We start from the raw sequence: 22,346 nt of genomic DNA on the forward strand, positions 1-22,346 counted from the left end.
GCAAATGTTGGGTTAAGTTTTTTTTTTAAACACTGCACAGATCAGATTTGGCAAATGTGCTATCAGTGTGTAAATTGTAATTTTATTATTGCTGTACTGCTTCCTGTCATATACTGTGTGCTTAGGTTGTTGTTCCTTACCATAGAAACGTCTCCATTGACATAAAGAAGCAGAACTTCCCAAACTTTATAGCACTTTAATTGTTTCAGAAACAGTAGAAAAAATACCCAGTAGTTCTATATATTATGTAGCTAGGTCCAAATAACTATGTTTAACAGCTAAGTAGCCATTTAACAGGTTATACACAGTCATTAAAAGGAAAAATAATTGTGTTAACCATAATTAATTGCCATTGGCTTATGTATAGCCTCTTACTGCATAGATTTTCACATGTTAGAATAAGGTTAGATGCCTATTTTCATTTCTTGGTCCATGTTGATGGCTTGTACAGTACTTGCTTTTTATCGTATCAACTGCTGAAAACCCAAGGTTCACAAACATTAGTTCTTCAAAAGGAATGTAGTATTAAAATGTCTAGTTGAAACCATGAACTGCTCTAAGCTGGTAGTGCTCTTGGTGTTTGACAGGTTTCAAGTATTAATTGTTGAGCTTGTCCCCAAAATGTAAACTGTCTCACCATGCCCAAGAATTTAAGTGTTTATATCTCATAACATCTTGAAAGAAAACTAGACTGGATATCAAAACAGTTGTCTTTCATATCCAGATCCTAGTAAGATCAATTAACCATGATGAAAGTAGAGATGATCTTGCCTTATATATGGTACTGTAACTTGGAAACTGCAGTTCTTAGTAAATGCAGATGGTATTTACATGGAAAGGTACATGACAATGAAATCACATATTTAGAGCCACATACTGACACAAATAATGTATGATGGTTCACAGTAGAGTAAAAGGGAAGGGAAGCTTTGTATGACTGGTTTCAGGCTGAATGGGACCGGAATTTGAGTAAGTAAAGTTGGAGGGAGGGAACCATCTCTACAGTACTGCAAGGAAATAAAACAGGAAGAATAGTGAGAAAAATGTTTCATGTGAACTTGGAAAGGAAGATTAAATTGCCAAAGGCCTAGAAAAGACAATCTCTAAATTTCCATCCAGTCACAAAATGTATATGATTTTTTATCTCTACGTAGATGAAAACCATTAGTGGTTTTGAGTGAAGAGGTATTTAGAAATATTTTCTTCAGCTTACTTTTCCTAATTGGACTATATGTATATTAGAACTGTAAGGACAGATTATTTGTAGATGAAGACCCTTCATAAACTATGTATCTCCCTATTTATCCAGTAAGACAAGTTATAGTGATTATTATTAAATTAGGATATACGTCATCTACCTAGTCTGTCATGAATCAGCTTTAAGGTTTTCATCTGAAGGTTTAGAGTAATTTAATAATAGCTTTTGCCATAAATCACCTATTGGGAAATAATGATGTAGTGGAGAAAAGGAAGTGGGTTGATGGGTTTGTCTCTGGATGGGGAAATAGTCCTCTGTGCATAGGCTAGCAGATCAAAGAGAACATGAATCAGTGAGGCAAGAAAATAAATGAATGCCATTTAGTGGTGCATACCTGTAATCTCAGCTATGTAAGCAGACGTGGGAGGATCACTGGCCAAGACCAGCCTGACAAAAGCATAAGACCCTGTCCAAAAAACTGAAAGGAAAAAGGGCCAGCTGCTGATGATTCACACCTGTAATCCTAGCTACTCAGTAGTCTGAGGTCTGGAGAAACATGGTTCAAGGTCAGTCTAGACAGATAAGTTCACTAGACTTCTCCATAATAACTAGCAAAAGGCAGGGCTGGAGTTATGGTTCAAGTGGTGGAACAGCCTCCCAAGCACAGGACCCTGAATTCAGCCCCAGTTCTGCAACAAACTAAAGAGTAGCAGAGCCTTGCCTCCCAGCCAGACTGTGTACTTAGTTCTAATAGAAGCTAGGGAAAGAAGCTATGGAATGAATTGAATGACAGCTATATGTAAATCATTATTATTAAAGCACTTTGCATTTATTGTCTTTTTCATTGGGATTTATTTCTTATAACAATAATTATATAGTATGATTATAATTATAATATACATCTTATATAAATGACAGCTTTGTGAGGGAAACAAATCCCTTTTCAGCAGTGATTAAAAACTTAAAACATTTAAATACTCCCAAGGCTACATAGAAAGCTACAAAGCTATGGTAAGGAGGACTTTCCAAAAGCTGCTTCATGCCACAATAAGACGAAGTGAAATGAGTTCGTATTGTATTCCTGGACCTGGATCACTACCTTGGGAACTGGGAACCATCTAAAAATGGACCCTTAAGTTTCATAAGGTTCTAATTTAGTTTGTCTAGGTGAGTTTTGCACATCTGTATATTTAAAAATCAGGTAATTGTTAATCATCAAAGTTTAGTAGCCACTAATATTGTTAATAGATATGAAATCCTTAAAGCAACTTTGAAGATTTGTATGCAGTGCATTAGCAAGCAGTCTTAAGGTGACCAGCACTCTGGAAAGTCATGCAAGGTCCAGTAGAGCAGACACAGGCCATGCTATAACAGTAAAGTACACTAAACTTCAAAAGCTTCTACCCCCCAAAAGATATAAAATAGACCATTAGTGATCTTTTCTATTGGTTTATATCTTGAAATCGTTAAAACTTTAAATATGTTCTTCAAATAACTTGTGTCTATCTTTTTTGTTGTGACTACTATAACATTTAAGTTATTAAAGTGTGGGCTGGGCGTGTGGCTTAGCAGTAGAGTGCTTGCTCAGCATGCACAAAACCCTGAGTTCCATTCCTCAGCACCACATAAACAGGAAAAGCTGGAAGTGGTGCTGTGGCTCAAGAGGTAGAGTGTTAGCCTTGAGCAAAAAGAAGCCAGGGACAGTGCTCAGGCCCTGAGTCCAAGCCCCAGAAACTGGCCAAAAAAAAGTTATTAAAGTGCAAATGGCTTGTGTTGTATTGCTCTTGGGCCAGCACTTTTTTAGACTATGCAGAAGGAAGTTTTGTGAAGGAAGCATAATTGGACCAAGGCCCTCAGAAAGATAAAAAGGATTTCTGCACCAAAACAGATGGAAAGGATGGGTGAGAGTAAAGGATTACAGAGAATATATTCTAAGGAGTCTTCACAGTACTATTTTCGAGTGAAGAAATTTATTTACAAGAGTATTAATAAGATCACACAGATATTATGTGTTATTTCCCAGACATACTCAGATCTTTTGGGATCACTTATTTGAATTCTTACTGTGATCTTAATTTAGAGAAGTTATATAGATTTTCCCATGGGTATAGCTTGCAGGTTGGTAGGGCTTTGCTATAGGCAATTGGCTTGAAGGCTTCAGTTTACCCATTGGTTACCTTGCACAAACAACTCTTCTTTCTGTTGACCCCTACCATCCTTCACTTTCTGTGAGGTTGTATAGTTACAAGAAGGAATGAAAAAGACCCATGTTGCACTCTGGTTGATAAAATACTTTCTTAAAAGATGTGCTTTGGTAGTCCTCTTCAAGATGCTAGTTTGGAAGGTTTAAGCATAATGGGTGAGTGAAATTAAGTGTTAATTCTTTGAAAATCTGGTCTTTGGAGTGGAAATCTTTTTTTCCTTTTAATTAAACTTAAGTACCAAGTACTTGCAGAGTACTGGCACAGTCTAGCAGAAAGGGATTCTGAGATAAGTCTGTCACATTTCTTTCCTTTCTAGAGTTCGTAATAAGCCATTTATGTATTGCACTACCTGTTGAACATATCCAAAGTAATGTTTTTGTTCTTGTTTCTGTTTCAGCCAGTAAAAAAGAAGAAAATTAAGCGTGAAATAAAAATTTTGGAGAATTTGAGAGGTGGTCCCAACATCATTACCCTGGCAGACATTGTAAAAGACCCCGTGGTAAGTATAGTAGGCATTAGCAAGGCCCCCCCCAGGGCTGAGGTAGTGTTGAACACAGAGCACAACTGGCCTATTTCTTTTACCATCCCCTTCACCAAGGACTGCTTTAAAAATACTTAATCAGATATACGTTTTAACTAGCTTAGGTCTTCCTTTCAAAGAGACCTCCACCCACAGACTATTTCTTATTCTTCTAGGCTAAGAGACTGATAGCACTGGAAACTGAAATGTGTTAATCCATTTTGCAAACTCAGGTCCGATGCTGATGGGCGATGGGCGCATTGTCGGGCTGCCTAGAGCCTGGTGAGACTTCAGCTCCATGTCTTCTGTTTGAAATCCATCCCCAAAATGACCTCTTAAGTGTGGTGATGAGAAGCGGGGTGGGCTGTTAGCAGTAGAGGGTTTCTGGCTCCTGAGGCAAGGACTACCAGACTGACCATGCAGCATCCACAAGCATTGTGTCTACAGAGCTATCAGGAATATTACTAATGTGTCTTCTTTTTCTTTCCCCTAGTCACGAACCCCTGCCTTGGTTTTTGAACACGTAAACAACACAGACTTCAAGGTATAATGTATAGCCAACCATTTCAAACTGTTAAGTCTTTAGACTACATAGAAAGTCTTTTGAGGATAACAGAACAACTTGCTTTTTCACTTGTTCTAAAAGAGCTTCACAGTGCTAGGTGTTAACATAGAAACACTTGTATACAAGTAGTACCCACTTTTTACATCTGGTACTTTGCCCTTTTTGTTTGTTTTGTGCTCATTACTTTGCCATGGGCTTAACAACTTTCGCTCATGTCCAACTTGAACGCAGCAGTACATGTTTACTCCTTAGTGTATGTTTCCAGGCAACAATGTTCAAGAAGGAAAATATTGTGTATATGATAGCAGGGGACTGGATATTCCTTAGGATTATTCAGTACTGATCCTGCAGTGCTGAGCTTGAACCAAGGCCTCACAGTTCTACACACTACATACATTAGGCAGCAACTTCATCACTGAGAGCCGCTTGGGCTGTCAATCTTCAGGGATGGGGAAAGTTGATGTCAAACTATAACTACAACCTCTACAGATAGGGCTGAATTACAGCTTTTCACACAATTCAGACTTGCACCATAGGGGTTGGGAATATGGCAAAGTGTTTGCCTTGTATACATGAAACCCTGGGTTCCTCAGCACCACATATATAGAAAAAGCCAGAAGTGGCGCTGTGGCTCAAGTGGTAGAGTGCTAGCCTTGAGAAAAAGAAGCCAGGCACAGTGCTCAGGCCCTGAGTTCAAGCCCCAGGACTGGCAAAAAAACAAACAGACTTGTACCATAGCAGAAGAATGGAATGTAGCACTCTCTTGGAGTACATTTTATAGGTATTTGTACAAGTCTAGTGTCAAGAATATTATAGGGCAAATGGGTGGAGTGGGTGAATTCTTCCGTTGAGAAGGAATAAAAGAGAAACCGTAAACTCTGCAACTTTTTGGAAACTGAAAAGGTTATGTAACAGCTCTTCGTGGAATTTGCTCTCAGCTTGGGACAGGAATAGTTCTTTATTTGGCTTAACAGGTTTGGCATTATACCATCTACTTACCTGCTAATGATCTGCAGTTCTAACTGTAGGCCCAAGATGGGTTAGTTATTTACTGAGGAAGCTATCTTTGCCACAATGCTTTTTATGAGACAGTCAGAAGGTAAATGAGGGCTGGGGATATGGCCTAGTGGCAAGAGTGCTTGCCTTGTATACAGAAAGCCCAGGGTTCGATTCCCCAGCACCACATATATGGAAAATGGCCAGAAGTGGCGCTGTGGCTCAAGTGGCAGAGTGCTATCCTTGAGCAAAAAGAAGCCAGGGATAATGCTCAGGCCCTGACTCCAAGGCCCAGGACTGGCAAAATAAAAAAAAAAGGTAAATGAAAACAAGCATATTACACACATATACACATAGATATGCATATATGGTAGGTAAGTTACCAGCATGAATTTAGCCTCAGTATTATGAGTTGAGTTACTCATTTTTACATGTAGAGTTAAACACAAACTGTTTCTTTAAAATAAATGTTATATTGCAGAAATAGCAGTGACTAGAAAGAACTTGGAACTGTGGCAAATGAGTCAAATCTTAGTTTGCATTCTTATGAATGAAGATGAGAAATTATCTGTCCATATAATTTCATGACCAACTATTGAATTTGTCTTCAACAGCAATTGTACCAGACACTAACAGACTATGATATTCGATTTTACATGTATGAAATTCTAAAGGTAAGTTACCTCGGATATTAAATATCTTTAAATTGGTCTTAGATTTATTAAACAATTTAACTTACGGTAGGAAAGCCAAAGTAGAGCCCTCTTCATAGATAGAGTTTTTTTGTTTTTATTTTATTATTAAGTAGTTTATCAAGGTTATACCTTCTTAAGTTATGAGTATAATGCTTCTTGATCAATATCATACCTTCCATTGTTCACTCCCATCTTCCCCTCTCTCATCCTTACCCTCAAATTACATAGTTCAGTTTTTTATATTATACGTAATGTAATGACTGCATTTTTTCATCCTCCCTTCACTCATGTGCTCTCCCTCTAACGTTCTCTCCCTCAAAACATGTTTCCATCTTCTGGTATTCATTTTGGTAAATAGCACATTAGTTGTTCAAAGGAGTTATATCTTTGGATTCTTCCTCTAAGTATACTGTCCTTTAGTCAGCTTGCGTGTATGTGCTTAGATCCCTGTATGTGTTATGCAAATTTGTATTTTAGATCTAGCATCTACATATGAGAAAAAACATATACCATTTGTCTCTCTGAGCCTGACTTAACAAATCTTTCTAGGTCCATCCATTTCCCTGAAATAATATAATATGCTTCTAATAGATGAGAAAATTCCATTGCATATGTGTGCCACATTTTCTTAATCTTCTCACCCGTTTATAGGGCATCTGGGCTGTTGCAGCTACATAGAAGTTTTTAACAAGTTAATCATATTAGAACCATTGGACATTTGACATTGTCTAGTAGGAATGCAGTGCTTTTAAAAAGGTACTAGGTGGGGCTGGGGATATAGCCTAGTGGCAAGAGTGCCTGCCTCGGATACACAAGGCCCTAGGTTCGATTCCCCAGCACCACATATACAGAAAACGGCCAGAAGCGGCGCTGTGGCTCAAGTGGCAGAGTGCTAGCCTTGAGCAGGAAGAAGCCAGGGACAGTGCTCAGGCCCTGAGTCCAAGGCCCAGGACTGGCCAAAAAAAAAGGTACTAGGTGAACTGAGAATGGAAATTGTAAAAACTTGTTAAAAGAAAAAAATCTTGAATGCTGAGTACTTCTGATAGTTTATTTTACTTCAGATTCAACAAGTAAAATATTAAACTCTAACTTGGCCTTCAAGGAATCATTGTTCTACGACTTAGTAAATTTCATCTTAAGATTGGTGAATGAGAGTAGACTTTGATTTCTCAAGTGGGATAACCACATATCTTCCCTCTAGTCATTAATAGACCAGCTTTTTGTAGGAGAGGCTATACCTGCATAGAGGTTTGATCATCTTCCCATTGGCTCAAGGGGTTTTATAGCAAGGAGGACTTCACAGAGTTACAGATAGGCTTGCCTCGCCCTGTGAACTGTAGGAATCTAGGTTGCCCTTCTAGAAGGACAGGAACTTGGCTAATGACTGAAAGGCAGGGATTAGCAACCCAAAGGTTATTGCACTCAGTTTACCTTGGTTTGAGGTTGGAAACTTTTCAGATTGGATTATCTGACCTATTTCAGGGGTTGGTAAGTTCCTTTAAAGAGAAAATAGTAAATATTTTAGGCTTTGGGAGTTTCATATTACATCAGGTTAGATGTAATATGAAAGCACTTACGCACAGTACACGAACAATAGCTTATGTGCTGATAAAGCATTACTCACAAAACCAGGTTTACATCATGATGGCCAGATTTGGTCCATGGGTCATACTATATTTTGCCAATCTGTTGTAGGCTCTTAATGCTAAAGAAATTACTCTCTTAAGGTTTAGAGGCATGGCTTAACTTGTAGAGCCCCTACCTAACAAGCACAAGGCCTTGAGATCAATCTCTAGTATTGCTGAGAAAGAGAGACTCTTTCTTTTTGTTTTTTTTTTTTTTTCATTTATTGTCAAAGTGATGTACCAGAGGGGTTAGAGACTCTACTTAAACTGGATGCGGTAGCATACATCTGTAATCTCAACTACTTGAGAGGCATAGGTAGGAGGATAGTGACGTGAGTCTGGCCTAAGCAAAAAGCTGAAGACCTTATCTGAAAACCTAAGGTGGAAAGGCCTGGGAACATGGCTCAAGTAGTAGTGTATTGATAAGGCTTAACTCAGTCCTCAACATTAGCCCCCCCCCCAAAAAAAAAAAAAAAAACTACAGTACTTCAAAATGAGGTTTATGTTTAGACCAGTTTTCGTTTGTGAGGCTTTGTGTTTGTGGAAATAATCTAAGCTTTAAATGAGATAAGAATTTGCGAGTGGTATAGCTTGTGTATACTTATAGGGTTATTTTGAACAGAACTATGTGGAAACAACTCTAAACAACAAAGCTTGAGTCGGGTGCTGCTGGCTTATGCCTGTAATCCTAGCTACTCAGGAAGCTGAGATTGAGGATCACAGTTCAAAGCTAGCTCAGGCAGGAAAGTCTGTGAGACTCTTATCTCTAATCACCAGAAAACTGGAAGTGGCCATGTCTCAAGTGGTAGAGTGCTAGCTTTTAGTCTCAAGTGGTAGAGCGCTAGCTTTTAGCTGAAGAGCTCAGGGACAGCACCCAGGCCCAGAGTTTAAGCCCATGACTGACTCAAAAAAAAAAAAAAAAAAAGAACAACTTGAAATTCAGTAATCTGACTTTACTTGCTCACAAGATTCTAAACAGTGTCTGAATAATGCCTGTGGGAATGACTTCCTAGTCCTGATTTCTAGCCATGTTTTGAAAATGAAGGAAAATTACGTGGAAGAAAAGGTAAAGGTGTGTAATCACTCTTATGTCCTTTTGTGTTTTGCTTTCATTTTGAGACAAGGTCTGACTGTGTAGCTGGGGTTGGCTTCAAACTCCTGCCTCCGACTGCTATTGCTGGGATTCCAGGTGTGTACCACTACCAACCATTTCAGTGCTTTAAGGCTTACTCTTTTCTTTCTTGCTTATTCCTCCCACAGGCCCTGGATTATTGCCATAGCATGGGAATTATGCACAGAGATGTGAAGCCCCATAATGTCATGATTGATCATGAGCACAGAAAGGTAAAGTGATAGACAAATTTTATTTTTCCACATGATGAGGTTATTTATAAGCAGCTTATCTTCAGTACCATCCCTTGTGTGTGTCATAGACCCTGGTACCTATTAGATACTTGATAAATGTTTGATGAAGACTAGGTGAATTAAATTAACATGTTTACACCATTCATTCATATTGCTAAGAACACTTTTTTCTTTTTCTTTTTCTTTCTTTTTGCCAGTTCTGAGACTTGAACTTAGGGCCTGGGCACTTACCCTGAGCCTCTCTATGCTCAAAGGCAGAGCTCTACCACTGGAGAGACAGCACTGCTTCTGGGTTGTTGTGGGGGTTTTGTTGTTGTTGTTGTTTGTTTGTTTGTTTTTTTCTATTTATGTGGTACTGGGGAATCAAACCCAGGGCTTCATGCATGCTAGGCAAGTACTTTACCATTAAGCCACATTCCCAGCCTGATATGGCCAAGAATACTCTTAAAAGAAACATTAATATAGTTGACAAAACATTTATTTAGGTCAGAAAATCTGGCTTCTGGTCTTACTAGAATATTGATTGTGAAATTCATTCTCATTTGCTTTCATTATCTTACCTGTCAAATAGATGTGATGATTTCCCTGTGTGCCAGGAAACAGGTTGGGAGACGGGGTCTTTCGGTAAATCAGATGAGATGTGGTAGGATAGTTAACATGGGCAGTGGAGACCAGATCGCAATCAGAATTATAGTAGGGTGAGCGGATTTGTTGGTAGACTAAAGGCAAGGAATACAAGAATACCGAATGGATTTTAATGTTTTGTTTGGCAGGGTGATTGGGGTTACCTTTAATTGGGGAAGTCTATGAAGTTTTGTGGGTTTTGTTTTTGCTGAGAATAATTGGAGATTTTGTTTTGAGGTGTAAGCAAAGACTTAATGACAGAATACTCTAGCATGTTATTCCTTAGGGCCTGCTCACACTTCAGTTCATAAATATCCTTGGTACATGATCATCATTTTGCAACTTTCAGCACACAATTTTTATAACTATTGACCAGCCAAATATTTATTATGTTTTTCTTCTATATTACAGTGTTAAAATCCTGAAAATTATGGAAGTGAATTAAGTAGTCCTTACCCTCAAGCCCCATACAGTTCATATTTTGAAAGAAGAAAAATGTAAGAGGCAAAGATTCACCTTATACGGTTCTATTGAAGAAACCGTGTTAGAAACAGAAGACAGCAGTTATGTGGATATGTGGATAATTAGAAAAGATTTCATTAAGGAAGACATCCAGATATCCAAGAACAATTTCACCAGTAGGAGTATACATTGCATAGTGGGAACATTAAAGTCAAATGGGAAGCTTAACTGACAAAGACAGGTGCTGGTGGCTCATACCTGTAATCCTAGCTACTCAGGAGTCTGAGATCTGAGGATCACAGAAGCCAGGCCAGGCAAAAGGTCCATGAGACTCTTCTCTCAATTAACTACCATAAAGCTGGCAATGGTGCAGTAGCTCAAGTGGTAGAGTGTTAGCCTTGATCGAAAAAGCTCAGGGACAGCGCCCGGGCCCTGATGAATACAAGCACCAAAAAAGACATAAAATGAGAATGTCTTTCATAAACTAGATTGTACATCTATATCAAGCTAAGAAATTGATTTTTATACTGAAGGTTACAGGTAACAAAGGGGCTTTGGTAAGAGTGACTTGGGTAGCATATTTTGCATAGTACTCTAATGCAGAGTGGGAACTGTTCAGAGGGTTTCTCTCATGTGCTCTGTTTTCCTTTCAGCTACGGCTAATAGACTGGGGTTTGGCTGAATTTTACCATCCTGGCCAAGAATATAATGTCAGAGTTGCTTCTCGATACTTCAAAGGTCCTGAGCTACTTGTAGACTATCAGGTAAGAAGAAGGATTTCAGTCCTATTCTGCACATCATTTGCAAAACTCTCACTTTGTTTTATTGAGTAAGTCACTAGTTATATCCATAGCTTTTCCTTTTATGCAGTATATAGCAGATAAGTGTCTTCATCTACCAGAAGCTACTCAGTAACTCCAGAATTGAGAATTGTAATGCTAGGTTTACACAACATTAAAGAGTACTAGCTGTGTACCGTTGGCTCATGCCTGTAATCCTAGTTACTCAAGAGGCTGAGATCTGGAGGATTGTGTTGGCAGGCAGCTTGGGCAGAAAGTCTGTGAGACTCCATCTTCAATTAACTAGTAAAAATCTGGGCTTGGAGGCATGGAGCAAGCAAATGAAAGAGTGCATGAGGACCTGAATTCAAGCTCTCATATTGGCACAAACAAAAACATAAACTTGGGACTGGGAATGTGGCCTAGTGGGAGAGTGCTTGCCTAGCATGCACGGAAGCCCTGGGTTCCATTCCTCAGTACCACATAAACAGAAAAGGCCAGAAGTGGTGCTGTGGCTGAGGTAGAATGCTAACCTTGAGCAAAAAAGCCAGGGACAGTGCTCAGGCCGAGTCAAAGCCCCAGGACTAGCGATAAATAAATAAATAAACAAACAAACAAACTCAAGCTGGAGATGTAGCCAGAAGTTCTGGGTATCTATCACATTGAAGGCCCCACATTCAGTCAGCACTACCAAAAAAAAAAACAAAAAACTGGGCATATTGGTACACATCTGTAATCTCAGCACTTGAGAGCGTGTAGTGGGAAGATCACAAGTTTGAAGCTAGCCTGGTTATGCGGTGAGACTCTGGCTCAAAGAAAGAAACGAAAACAAAATGAGTAAAACTCAAGAATGCTATCCTAAATTGTATTCCCCCCCCCCCAATTTTTTTCTCAAAAAAAGGAAAAGAAGCCTAACTTATAATAGATTTCCCAAGAATGTAAAAATTCCTACACCTACATTTTATACCCCATCTTCCTATGTTCTTTAATCTGATATCTTTAACAAAGTTTCAAGTTGTGCACCAGTGGCTCATGCCTGTAATCCTAGCTACTCAGGAGGATAAAATTCAAGAATCACAGTTCAAAGCTGGCCTAGGCAGGGAAAGTACATGAGACTCTTATCTGCACTTAACTACCAAAAAACCCCAGAAGTATAGCTGTGTCTCAGTGGTAGAGCATTACCTTGAACAAAAAGAAGCTTGGGACAGTATACAAGCCCTCAATTGAAGACCCAGACCAGCCAACACCAAAAATGTTGCAGATCTGACCTAAGAATTTCGGTTCTGGGATCTAAGCAATGTAGTCCTGAGTTCATACAAACTGTTCATTTGAGGAGTGGCTCAAGTGTTAGAGCACCAGCCCCAAGCAAGTGAGCTATGAGCGGCACTAAATTCAAATACACATACCAGCCCTAAAAAAACCAGCTTATGCATAAAAATATTCCTTACTTTATGATAATAAAAAATAAAACACTGTCATAATACAGGGGAAATTAAAGATTCTGAAAGTTATGTAGTAGAACAATGGTTCATATTAAAGGTTTTATAACAGTTTGGGGATTTTCTTATGTAAGTGAAATAAGCAATAAAAATCTTGTGTACAGTTTGTTTAAACTGGATGAAAGAATACATAGAAAATGTTGAAAAGAAATACATGAAAATGTTACTATGTTTAGCTTTGACTCCAGTGATTTTTCTTTTGAAAAACAGAAACTTTTTTTATTTTGAAGTGGGAAGCCTAAGGATTCATGTATGATAACATTCTCCTTTATTTTAATGCAGATGTATGATTATAGTTTGGATATGTGGAGCTTGGGTTGTATGCTGGCAAGTATGATCTTCCGGAAGGAGCCATTTTTCCATGGACATGACAATTATGACCAGGTGATACATGTTCTTCCCATTAAGAAACTTACTAATCTGACATCATAATGATGGTCAGATGTGTTCGTACATTAGAAACTGCAGTGGGACTTACTAAAATGCAAATACCTAAAGAACGTGTGGTGCACATTCTGAACTAGCAGAAACAGAATTGTAAGTTCAGTCAGCCTAAGTTTCATACAGAGGCCCTATGTCTTAAAGATAAATGTGAACCAGGCACTGGTGGCTTGTGCCTATAAATCTTAGCTCCCCAAGAGGTTAAGATCTGAAAACTGCAGTTTGAAGCCAGCCCAGGCACAAAACAAAAGTCCCGGTGAAACTCTTATCTCTAGTTAACCACCCAAAAACTGAAAGTGGGCCTGTGGCTCAAAGTGGTAGAGCTCTAGCCTTGAGTAAAAGAGCTCAGGGACAGCCCCAGCTCCTGAGTTCAAGCCCCACAACCAACCAAGAAAAAAAAAGTGAAATTTAGGTGCTTTCTCCCTTTCCTGAGGCCTTTTCAGTGTCTTAACAGTAGTGGATAATTCTCAAAAATTCACTGTTTGCTCATCCAACTTGACATTGATCCTCAGATGGGTATTTTGTGAATTACCTGGTTTAATGTTGGAAAATCAGGCTTTTTTCCCCAAGTTTTTGTAGTTTGTTTTGATTGCTTGTTGTGGAACATAAAATACTTTATAAAATGTTTTGAACAAGCATGTATCTGTCATCCATATTAAAAAATAGTCCAAGTATTGGTTCATGCCTATAATTCTAGCTTCTCAGGGTGCTTTAGATCTGGGTCTACTTGTAGGCTGATGCTCTATCTCTAGAGCCACACCGTTTATGCTAGGCTTGTTGTTGTTATTTTGATTTTTTTTTTTTTTTTGGCCATTCCTGGGGCTTGAATTTAGGGCCTGGGCACTGTGCCTGAACTTCTTTTTGTTCAAGGCTAGCACTCTACCACTAAGCCCCATTCCCACTCCCCACTGAAGTTTTTACTGGTTACTTTCTAGATGGAGTCCATTACTTTTCTGCCTAAGATGGCTTTGAATTTTGATCCTCTAGATCTCAGCCTCCAGAATAATTAGGCTTAAGTGCCACCAGTGGCTGGCTACAGCAACCATTTTTAAAGACTACAGGAATACCATTGGAAATTAGTACTAGACTGAGGAATATAGAAATACCATTTATAGACTATTGTAAGGGAATTAAATAAAACAATAAATGACAGTCACTAAGTATAGACATATAACAAGCTACCAAAGATGTTGTTGAGATTCTGACTTTCTTTAAGGCTAGTAGAGGACATTTCGAGCGAAAAGAGGTAGATTATAAAGCAGCTTATTTTTCTGACATTGTAACAATTGATTTAGTGAATGCTGAAACTTGAAGTTTTAAACCATTAGGTGTTATGCCAGGCACTGGTGACTTACTTCTGTAATCCTCGCTACTCAGGAGGCTGATATCTCAGGATGGCGGTTCAAAGCCAGCCTAAGCAGAAAAGTCCATGAGACTCTTCTCTCCAATTAATCACCAAAAAGCTGGAAGTAGAGCTGTTGCTCAAGTGTTAGAACTCTAGCCTTGAGCACAAAAGCTCAGGATCAATGCCCATGCCCTGAGTTCAAGCCCCAAGACCAGCACCCAAAAAAAAAAAAAATCATTAGATGTTAACATTCATACCGGTAGGCATATTGATGATTTATCTCTTTGTTCAGCTTTTTAAAATTGTTGATTTGATCTTATGATTATGCTGAAACTGCCTCTCTCCAATATTAGTTGGTGAGGATAGCCAAGGTTCTGGGGACAGAAGATTTATATGACTATATTGACAAGTACAACATTGAATTAGATCCACGTTTCAATGATATTTTGGGCAGGTAAGCTATAAAACAAAAACGTGCATCTGTGACTTTAGCACTTTGGGTTTGAACTGGTACTTTGGATTGTCATCTCAGACTGGGGCCTGGCTCACATGGCAAGACCTGAATTGAAACCCAATACAACTGGAAGTGGGGGAAAAGGAGTCTAGTCATGTTCTCTTTGTCAATAATGCTAAGATGTCTGTTACTCCAAGACACTCCACTAAACAGATCTGTGATGAAAGAAATGGATTGGGCTGGGAACAGTGGCTCATGACTCTAATCTCACCCACTTGGGAAGCAAGAGATCAGCTTGCTATATAAGGCAGAGAACAAGTTGTATGTGGTGGGTAGTTGGAGGTATGGCTTAAGTGCCTTATTAGTAAGCACAAGATCCTGAGTTTAAACCCCAATCTCACTCCCACCTCTCACCCACCCCATCAAATAAAAATGATTGAATGGCTGTTTTCCAAAATTTGCTTAGAGGAAAGTGTGAGGTTTATAGTAAAATTTATAATAGGTTATGGTCAGCCAGTTCCTGTGGGCTCTACTTAGAAGGGTTACAGTTGTGTCAAAATCAGAATCTCTCGATTTAGCCTGCTTCCTTAGGAGACAAAACCCTGTCTAAGAGAAGGAAATGGACTGATGCTCTGACTCTGGTGGTGGTAACTGGAAATTACTAATATACTAGCTACTTAGCAGGAGTTAACAGAATTAGATTATTCTGGTTGGCTTTTACCAGCCAAGTGCTTCAGAAGAATAGAACTGTGGTGGGTGGTGGAGGCCTGTTTAGCTAACACACTGGATCCTCCTTCCTACACCTATAAGTAACCTGTAGTACAGTTCTCAAAAGGAAAAGACCCGGAGTTCTCTTTTCTGTGACACTGCAATTTAGTTGCCAGCTCAAAGTGTGTGTGTGTGTGTGTGTGTGTGTGTGTGTGTGTGTGTGTGTGTGTGTGTGTGTGTTCTCCATACAAGGTAGAATGATAGAAGATTACTCTTCCATTTTACCCCGTTGTTGTTGGCTAAGCTGCCAGCCACTGAGAAAGATGTAGGAATGAAATTTGGAGCTTCCTTGCCAGTGTGACCCGTTTCTCGTTTTCCCGTTTGCCCTTGCAGACACTCTCGTAAGCGATGGGAACGCTTTGTCCACAGCGAAAACCAGCACCTTGTTAGCCCTGAAGCCTTGGATTTTCTAGACAAGCTGCTGCGATATGACCACCAATCACGGCTCACTGCAAGAGAAGCCATGGAACATCCCTATTTCTGTGAGTCTGGTTGTGCAGGCTCTCCCTCCACTGCTCTGGAGACTGACTGTATGAGGCCAGGAAGAAGATATGCTGGGAAATGGACTTTAGGCCTAAAGTAGTATGCATCCAGCTCCTGTTAGCTCCCCTCAGTGTTACTCAAATACCTGGTTTTTTCAGATAAGGACCTTTTGTCATGCAGAATTGTTAAGAGGGTTCTTGGCTATAGATGTCCTGTGTGTATCCTGTGATAAACATTTATTGGAGAGTGCCAGTGCAGCTGTACATGCAAATGTTGTATAAGCACCTTGCTGAAACTTTGTGAGTGCAACTAACTGTTCACTTTGGGGGCAATGCCACTTGGACTCATTGAAGCCTCAGGTGTTCACTGCAACTGAATTGGTTGTTTCAAGGGGAATGGCAGAATGGTTTTAGAGCAAATATTATCTCTTGCCAAGTCTCTAGTTCTTGAAGCAGACAGGCTGATTGCAATGGAGACTGAGGTCTGTGGTCATAACACTAACTCTCTCAGACCTATAACTTTGGCATGTTGGGCACTGTGCTGACCAGATGAGCTGAGAACCACTAAACCAGTTCATTCTGATAAATGATTGTCCCCACTAAACCCCAACCTTGCCAGCCTCATTTTTAACCTCGTCCTCCTACCACTTGGTCTCAGAGTTGGTCTTACCACAATTAGATAGGAAAGGTATGTGTATTTTAAGCTCTATGTAATTCAAGGTGAAGGCAGTTGCCACCACAGGTCCCAGGAATATGGAGTATAAACCAAGTGAAAAGATTGAAAGTAGCTTTAAGGGCCATCCCCCTTAGTCCCTCACCCCAACCAATTTGTCTCTTTTCTAGACACTGTTGTAAAGGACCAGGCTCGAATGGGTTCATCTAGCATGCCGGGCGGCAGTACACCTGTCAGCAGCGCCAATATGATGTCAGGTCGGTAGATTGGTAGACTGCCTTAAGAACATGTGGATGTCAGTTGCTCTCCCTAGTTTTATACTCTCATTGTGGCTGATTTCTTGAGTACCTTCTCTTTTGTATATAGTATGTCCCTTACTGACATAGTGACCTGTGTGGATATTCTATATTTCAAGGTACTTTTAACACTCGGAATACGAATACTTTATTGACACTATCTTGAATAGAGTATCAACAATCGCTTAAGAAACTTAAAAGTTTCTTGAAAAGGAACTTGAAGTTCCAACATTCCATGAATAATAGAGAGGTCCTTTTGCTCAGTTTAGAGAAACAGAACTTACATGACCCTTAGAAACAAGATTACAGAACTGAAGCTGGGAAGCATACCTGAGCAAAAAAGAAGTCCCCAAGAGCCGGGCGCTGATAGCTCAAGTGCTAGGACACTAGCCTTGAACATATAAAGCTCAGGAACCAGTGCCCAGATGCTCTGAGTTCAAGCCCCAGTACTGTCACAAAAAATAAAAATAAATAAAATCTTAAAAAGCACTGCAAAAATGCACTGAAGGTGCCAGCCTAGCAAGCTCAAGGCCTTGAGTTCAATCTTCAGGACACCTCCCCCCAACAAAAAAGGAGGACTATTATATAGCCAGAAGTGGTGCTATGGCTTAAATGGTAGAACACTACCCTTGTGCAAAAAGGAGTTCAGGAACAGCTCCCAGGCACAGAATTCAGGCCACGGGGAATCAACAAAAAGTGGAGCTAGAGATGTGGCTAAAGTGGTAGAGTGCCAGCCTAGCAAGCACAAGGCTCTAAATTCAAACCTCAGGACCACTGGAAAAAGAGAAAAGCCAAAACACAATTTTACCATAGAGATGAGAAGAGCTCCTTAGCAGTTTTTTACTGCTGCTGGCCATCAAAACAAAATGGCATACAGTCACATGCACTGTATCTAAAGTCCTGTGCTATTTAATGTGGTAGTGACTAGCAGTGGCTAGCTGCATGTACCTGTTTAATAATTTTTTTTTTTTTTTTTTTTTTTTTGGCCAGTTCTGGGGCTTGGACTCAGGGCCTGAGCACTGTCCCTGGCTTCTTCCCGCTCAAGGCTAGCACTCTGCCACCTGAGCCACAGCGCCACTTCTGGCCATTTTCTATATATGTGGTGCTGGGGAATTGAACCCAGGGCCTCATGTATACGAGACAAGCACTCTTGCCACTAGGCCATATCCCCAGCCCCTGTTTAATAAAATTTAAGTAAAACTAAAAGGTTGAATCTTCTGACTTCAACCTTCTGAGATCCAAGCTGTTGCACATAGCTTATTTGCCACTCTGTTCCTCTTTGTTTGGATTCAGAACAATTTATTTGTTTCATTGGAGTGTGTGTGTGTGTGTGTGTGTGTGTTTCTTCAGTCAGCTTTCACATGTATGTATTCCTGATAATGGGTTTTACATAGGAAAAAGAAGATTGAGTACTTGGCAGCATAGGAAAACCCAGAGTGCTAGCCAAAGCTTCTATAGGGACTGTACTTCCCTAGACAGGCTCACAATGACATCCAAGCATAGTTGCCAGTTACTAGCTCTGTGTCCTAGACAAACTGCTAAACTCACTAAGCTTAGATTTCTCTGCCCATCTGTGAAATTCATTAGACTCGCCATTTTAACTTGATTTTTGTGAGAATTACATTTGAAGTATGTTTAAGAGCCTTGCCAAAAGGAAGCTTTCAATAAAGCATTTTCATAGTATTACTTTGATATACGTCCTGGGGAAAAACTAAGGTGGTCATTGTGGTGACTCTGGCTCACTGTCGGCTGTTTTCTTTCAGGGATTTCTTCAGTGCCAACCCCTTCACCCCTTGGACCTCTGGCAGGCTCACCAGTGATTGCTGCTGCCAACCCCCTTGGTATGCCCGTTCCAGCTGCTGCGGGTGCTCAGCAGTAATGGCCCCGTCTGTCTCCAGTTGCCTGAGCAGAGGTGGGGCCGTCCACTCTCTCCTTGATGCCGCCTGCGCCTGGCGGGGAGGGTGAAACACTTCAGAAGCACCGTGTCTGAACCGTTGCTTGTGGATTTATAGTAGTTCAGTCATAAAAAAAAATATATAATAGGCTGATTTTTCTTTTTCTTTTTTTTTAACTTGAACTTTTCATAACTCAGGGGATTCCCTGAAAAATTACCTGCAGGTGGAATATTTCACGGACAATTTTTTCTTTTTCTCCCCTTCCAAATTCAGTTCTCACTAAAGAACAAAGATAAACCAGCCTCAATCCCAGCTGCTGCATTTGGGTGGAAATTTCTTCCCATTCCTACCATTGCTCCCCCACCATCCTACGCTTTGGGGGCGTGTATCTTGTGCTCTTCTCCAGAGATGATAAAAATGTAGCTTCTCAAGGGAGGTGGGAAGCAGGCAGAGAAGACCCAGTTGGTCTGTAAGAGCAGTGTACTGCTAGTCACCTCACTTGACTTCAGGAGTGCTTCAGTGTCATTGGCCTGATGACTCTAGTAGAATGTCAAGATGTTGAAAATGTACCCAAAGTGCAGACAGATCTTAAAAAACTTACATTCTGTATGAATCATGTTTTATTGACCTAATCCTAAATCCAGCTCACAATTTTAGTTTTAGTTTAGTTCCAAATTGTGCTACCTTCCCTCCAGGCTCCCATTTTGGTCTTTCCCTGTTCATCTCCCATCATAATGTGTTCCATACTGGTAGGAGAGGGAAAGGAAAACTCTTTTGACTTGGCCATTTCAAAGTCAGATAGTTCCTGGGCATAACATTGCTTTTGGCAAAAGAAACATTGTCTATATAGGTTTCATTCTAGCAGTTCTTAAGAACTGATGGGAGATGTGGCCACACTGGGTTTGGTTTTAAGCTTTCTTCCTTCTCTTGCTCCTACCCTCTCCTTCCCTCACATGCCATCCAGTGAGCATGCCTGCTCCTTCACCTGGCAAATGTACCTGAGAGGCGGGAGCAGAGGCACTGTCTCTGGTGAAATGGAAATGGTAGACCTGTAATTGTGGGAAACTATCAACTCTCTTGTTACAGCCCTGCCACCCCTTGCTGTGTGTATATATATAATACTTTGTCCTTCATATGTGAAAGATCCAGTGTTGGAATTCTTTGGTGTAAATAAACGTTTGGTTTTATTTATCAAGGTTAGATTTAAGTTCCCTGTGTAAAGGTCTTGCTGGGTGGGTGTCTCACATTCAAATCTGAGGGGCCTTCAGCCCTGTACCGTGGAGGCTTCCCAAGGCCCCAATTTCTAATACACCCCTCATTTGACCATGGTACCGGGCAGGGCAGAGAGGCCTTAAAAAAAGCACCACAAGCCAAAGCGTCTCTGGGGATTAAGGATCCTTTGCCATAAACTCATTTTGTGTCTCAGCAGTGCAGGGATTGGGGAATGGAAAAGTCGCCAGTTTTTGTGTTTGTGTGTGTGTATAAAGTGGACTTTCCACTGGAATCCAACCACCTAAGTTTATCAGGTGCTTCACTGAGGAAGCCTAGTTTTTTAAGCACAATAGTAAAACCATCAGCTCTGTATTTTCTCCTGTTACTTCATTACAGTAGCTGCTTGTGGGGACTATGAGAAAAATTCTTTCAACATATTTTAAGGCCTGAAATCTTAGTTCCCCATTCTCCTACCTTTATAGATTGACCAGCCTTTCTCACCTGGCATCGTAAGTAAAGGATTGTTTGGGGAGTTGAATTGATTGAACTCATCTAACTTTGTCGCCCACCTTAGCTGACGGAATCTAATGGCAGACTCTGGCGGAAGCTCAGGTCTCCTTTTATAAGGCTTCTCACAGGGAGAGCTGACGGGAAAGCATACTGCGAGTGGCCATTTAACAGTGACTACTTACTGGAGTTGGCCCTCCTGTCCTAGAATGCCACGCGGGTTTAGTTAGCATGTGGGATTTGTGTAGAAGCTAAAAGCACCAATGTGCCAGCGATGCAGTTTGTGATTGCATTTGCACCGGGATGTGATTTTAACCGGACTCTTTGGACTGATGAATTATTTGAGGAGGAGAGAAAGGTTGTAAATTAATACCCACTCTTAATAGCTCAGAAATGTAGGTGTGGAGCAGGGGTGGAAAGCTGTAGATAGCCAGGCCTCCTCACACCCCTCAGACTGGCAAGGGCTGGAGGAGCATGCAGAGGACTCTGAAGTGCCACCCAAGAGCCTTTCAAAACAAAAGAAGTTTCAAAATGCTACTTAAGGAGTCGCTGCAGGAGCATGGAGACCCACTGGGTGGGGGGAGGGGGCAAGGGTTTACAGAGTAACAACTTGTGTGTTGTTGTAAATTACCTCATCTGTATACCTTGTATTGGACACTTTCTCAGCACTACCTGTGTCTGCATTGCTTACATGGCAGGAAATAGATGCCAATGGAAAACAGCGGTATTGGCAGTTACTCTGAAAGGTTTTTAAAGTATTTTTTAACTTTGTTTGAAGTGCCCCATCCCACCCCACCCCCCTTTTTTTTTTAAGTTTAAACTAAAAGTCCCTCCTTGATTTATTGGTTGTAATTGTATTGTAATTGGTATAACTAAAACATAACTGTGCTGGGAAGAAGTTGTGCCATGAAGGTCTATAATTTTTTTTTAAATAAAAGCATTTAAATAAATGAAATGTCCCTGCAGCCTGAGCAATTATGCTTCTCCAACCGACACCGTGTGTGGTAAATGGCTTTGTTTTCACATGACTTAATACGAGTTTCTGGAAATGTCAGGGGGATGAATTGAGTTTCCTGAGGAGCTCTGCAGGCTGGGAATTTTGACATGGAGGTGCACTAGCATTAGAACCCTACCCGTGGCTTTGGCGCTGTGATATTAACAACATACAGGCCAGGTGAGTTAACAGGGGATTGAACCCAGGGCCTTGCACTTGGAAGTGGCACTCTGCCACTTGAACCATGTCTCCATCCCTTTTTGTTTTAATTTTCAAATAGGCTCTTAATGCTTTTTTTTACCTGCGCTGGCCTTTGGACCAGAATCCTCTTACCCATGCAGTCCAAGAAACCAGGATTGCTATCATGCACTGCTGTGCCCAGCAAGGAAACTAATTTAATGACATGCCTTTAGTGCAATTATAGGTGCTAAAGGCTTTGTGATGATTCTGGCCAGAAATACAGTAGAGTTAAATGCTGAAATCTGTTTACTACCACGTGCATGTAATGGGCCTAGGTGCTGTCCCTGAGCTGCTTTTGCTCAAGACTAGCATTCTACCACTTGAGCCACAACTCTAGGCTTTTTGGGTAATTAAGTGAAGTTAAGAGTCATGACTTTGCTGCCCTGCTGACTTGAAACCGCAGTCCTTGTATCTCAGTCTCCTGAGTAGCTAGGATTACAGGCATGAGCCACTGACCCCCGGCCTAATAGGATATTTGGACTCTTCTTCAAGTAAGCTAGACATACA

General features: G+C 40.5%; 1 protein-coding gene across 1 annotated transcript in view; it reads left to right on the plus strand.

The window, feature by feature from the left end:
* Positions 1-21,570, plus strand: part of Csnk2a1 (casein kinase 2 alpha 1) — a 53,594-nt gene extending 32,024 nt beyond the window's left edge. Inside the window, exons 4-13 of the mRNA XM_048348950.1 lie at positions 3,800-3,901; positions 4,416-4,466; positions 6,098-6,157; positions 9,064-9,147; positions 10,908-11,018; positions 12,815-12,916; positions 14,672-14,772; positions 15,874-16,022; positions 16,866-16,952; positions 18,755-21,570. Coding sequence (XP_048204907.1) covers positions 3,800-3,901; positions 4,416-4,466; positions 6,098-6,157; positions 9,064-9,147; positions 10,908-11,018; positions 12,815-12,916; positions 14,672-14,772; positions 15,874-16,022; positions 16,866-16,952; positions 18,755-18,870 — 963 coding nt within the window. The 3' untranslated portion in view covers positions 18,871-21,570. The remainder of the gene's footprint in view (positions 1-3,799; positions 3,902-4,415; positions 4,467-6,097; positions 6,158-9,063; positions 9,148-10,907; positions 11,019-12,814; positions 12,917-14,671; positions 14,773-15,873; positions 16,023-16,865; positions 16,953-18,754) is intronic.
* Positions 21,571-22,346: the final 776 nt, after the last annotated feature.

The sequence above is a fragment of the Perognathus longimembris genome, chromosome 6 (genome assembly GCF_023159225.1).
Source record: "Perognathus longimembris pacificus isolate PPM17 chromosome 6, ASM2315922v1, whole genome shotgun sequence".
NCBI lineage: Eukaryota > Metazoa > Chordata > Mammalia > Rodentia > Heteromyidae > Perognathus > Perognathus longimembris.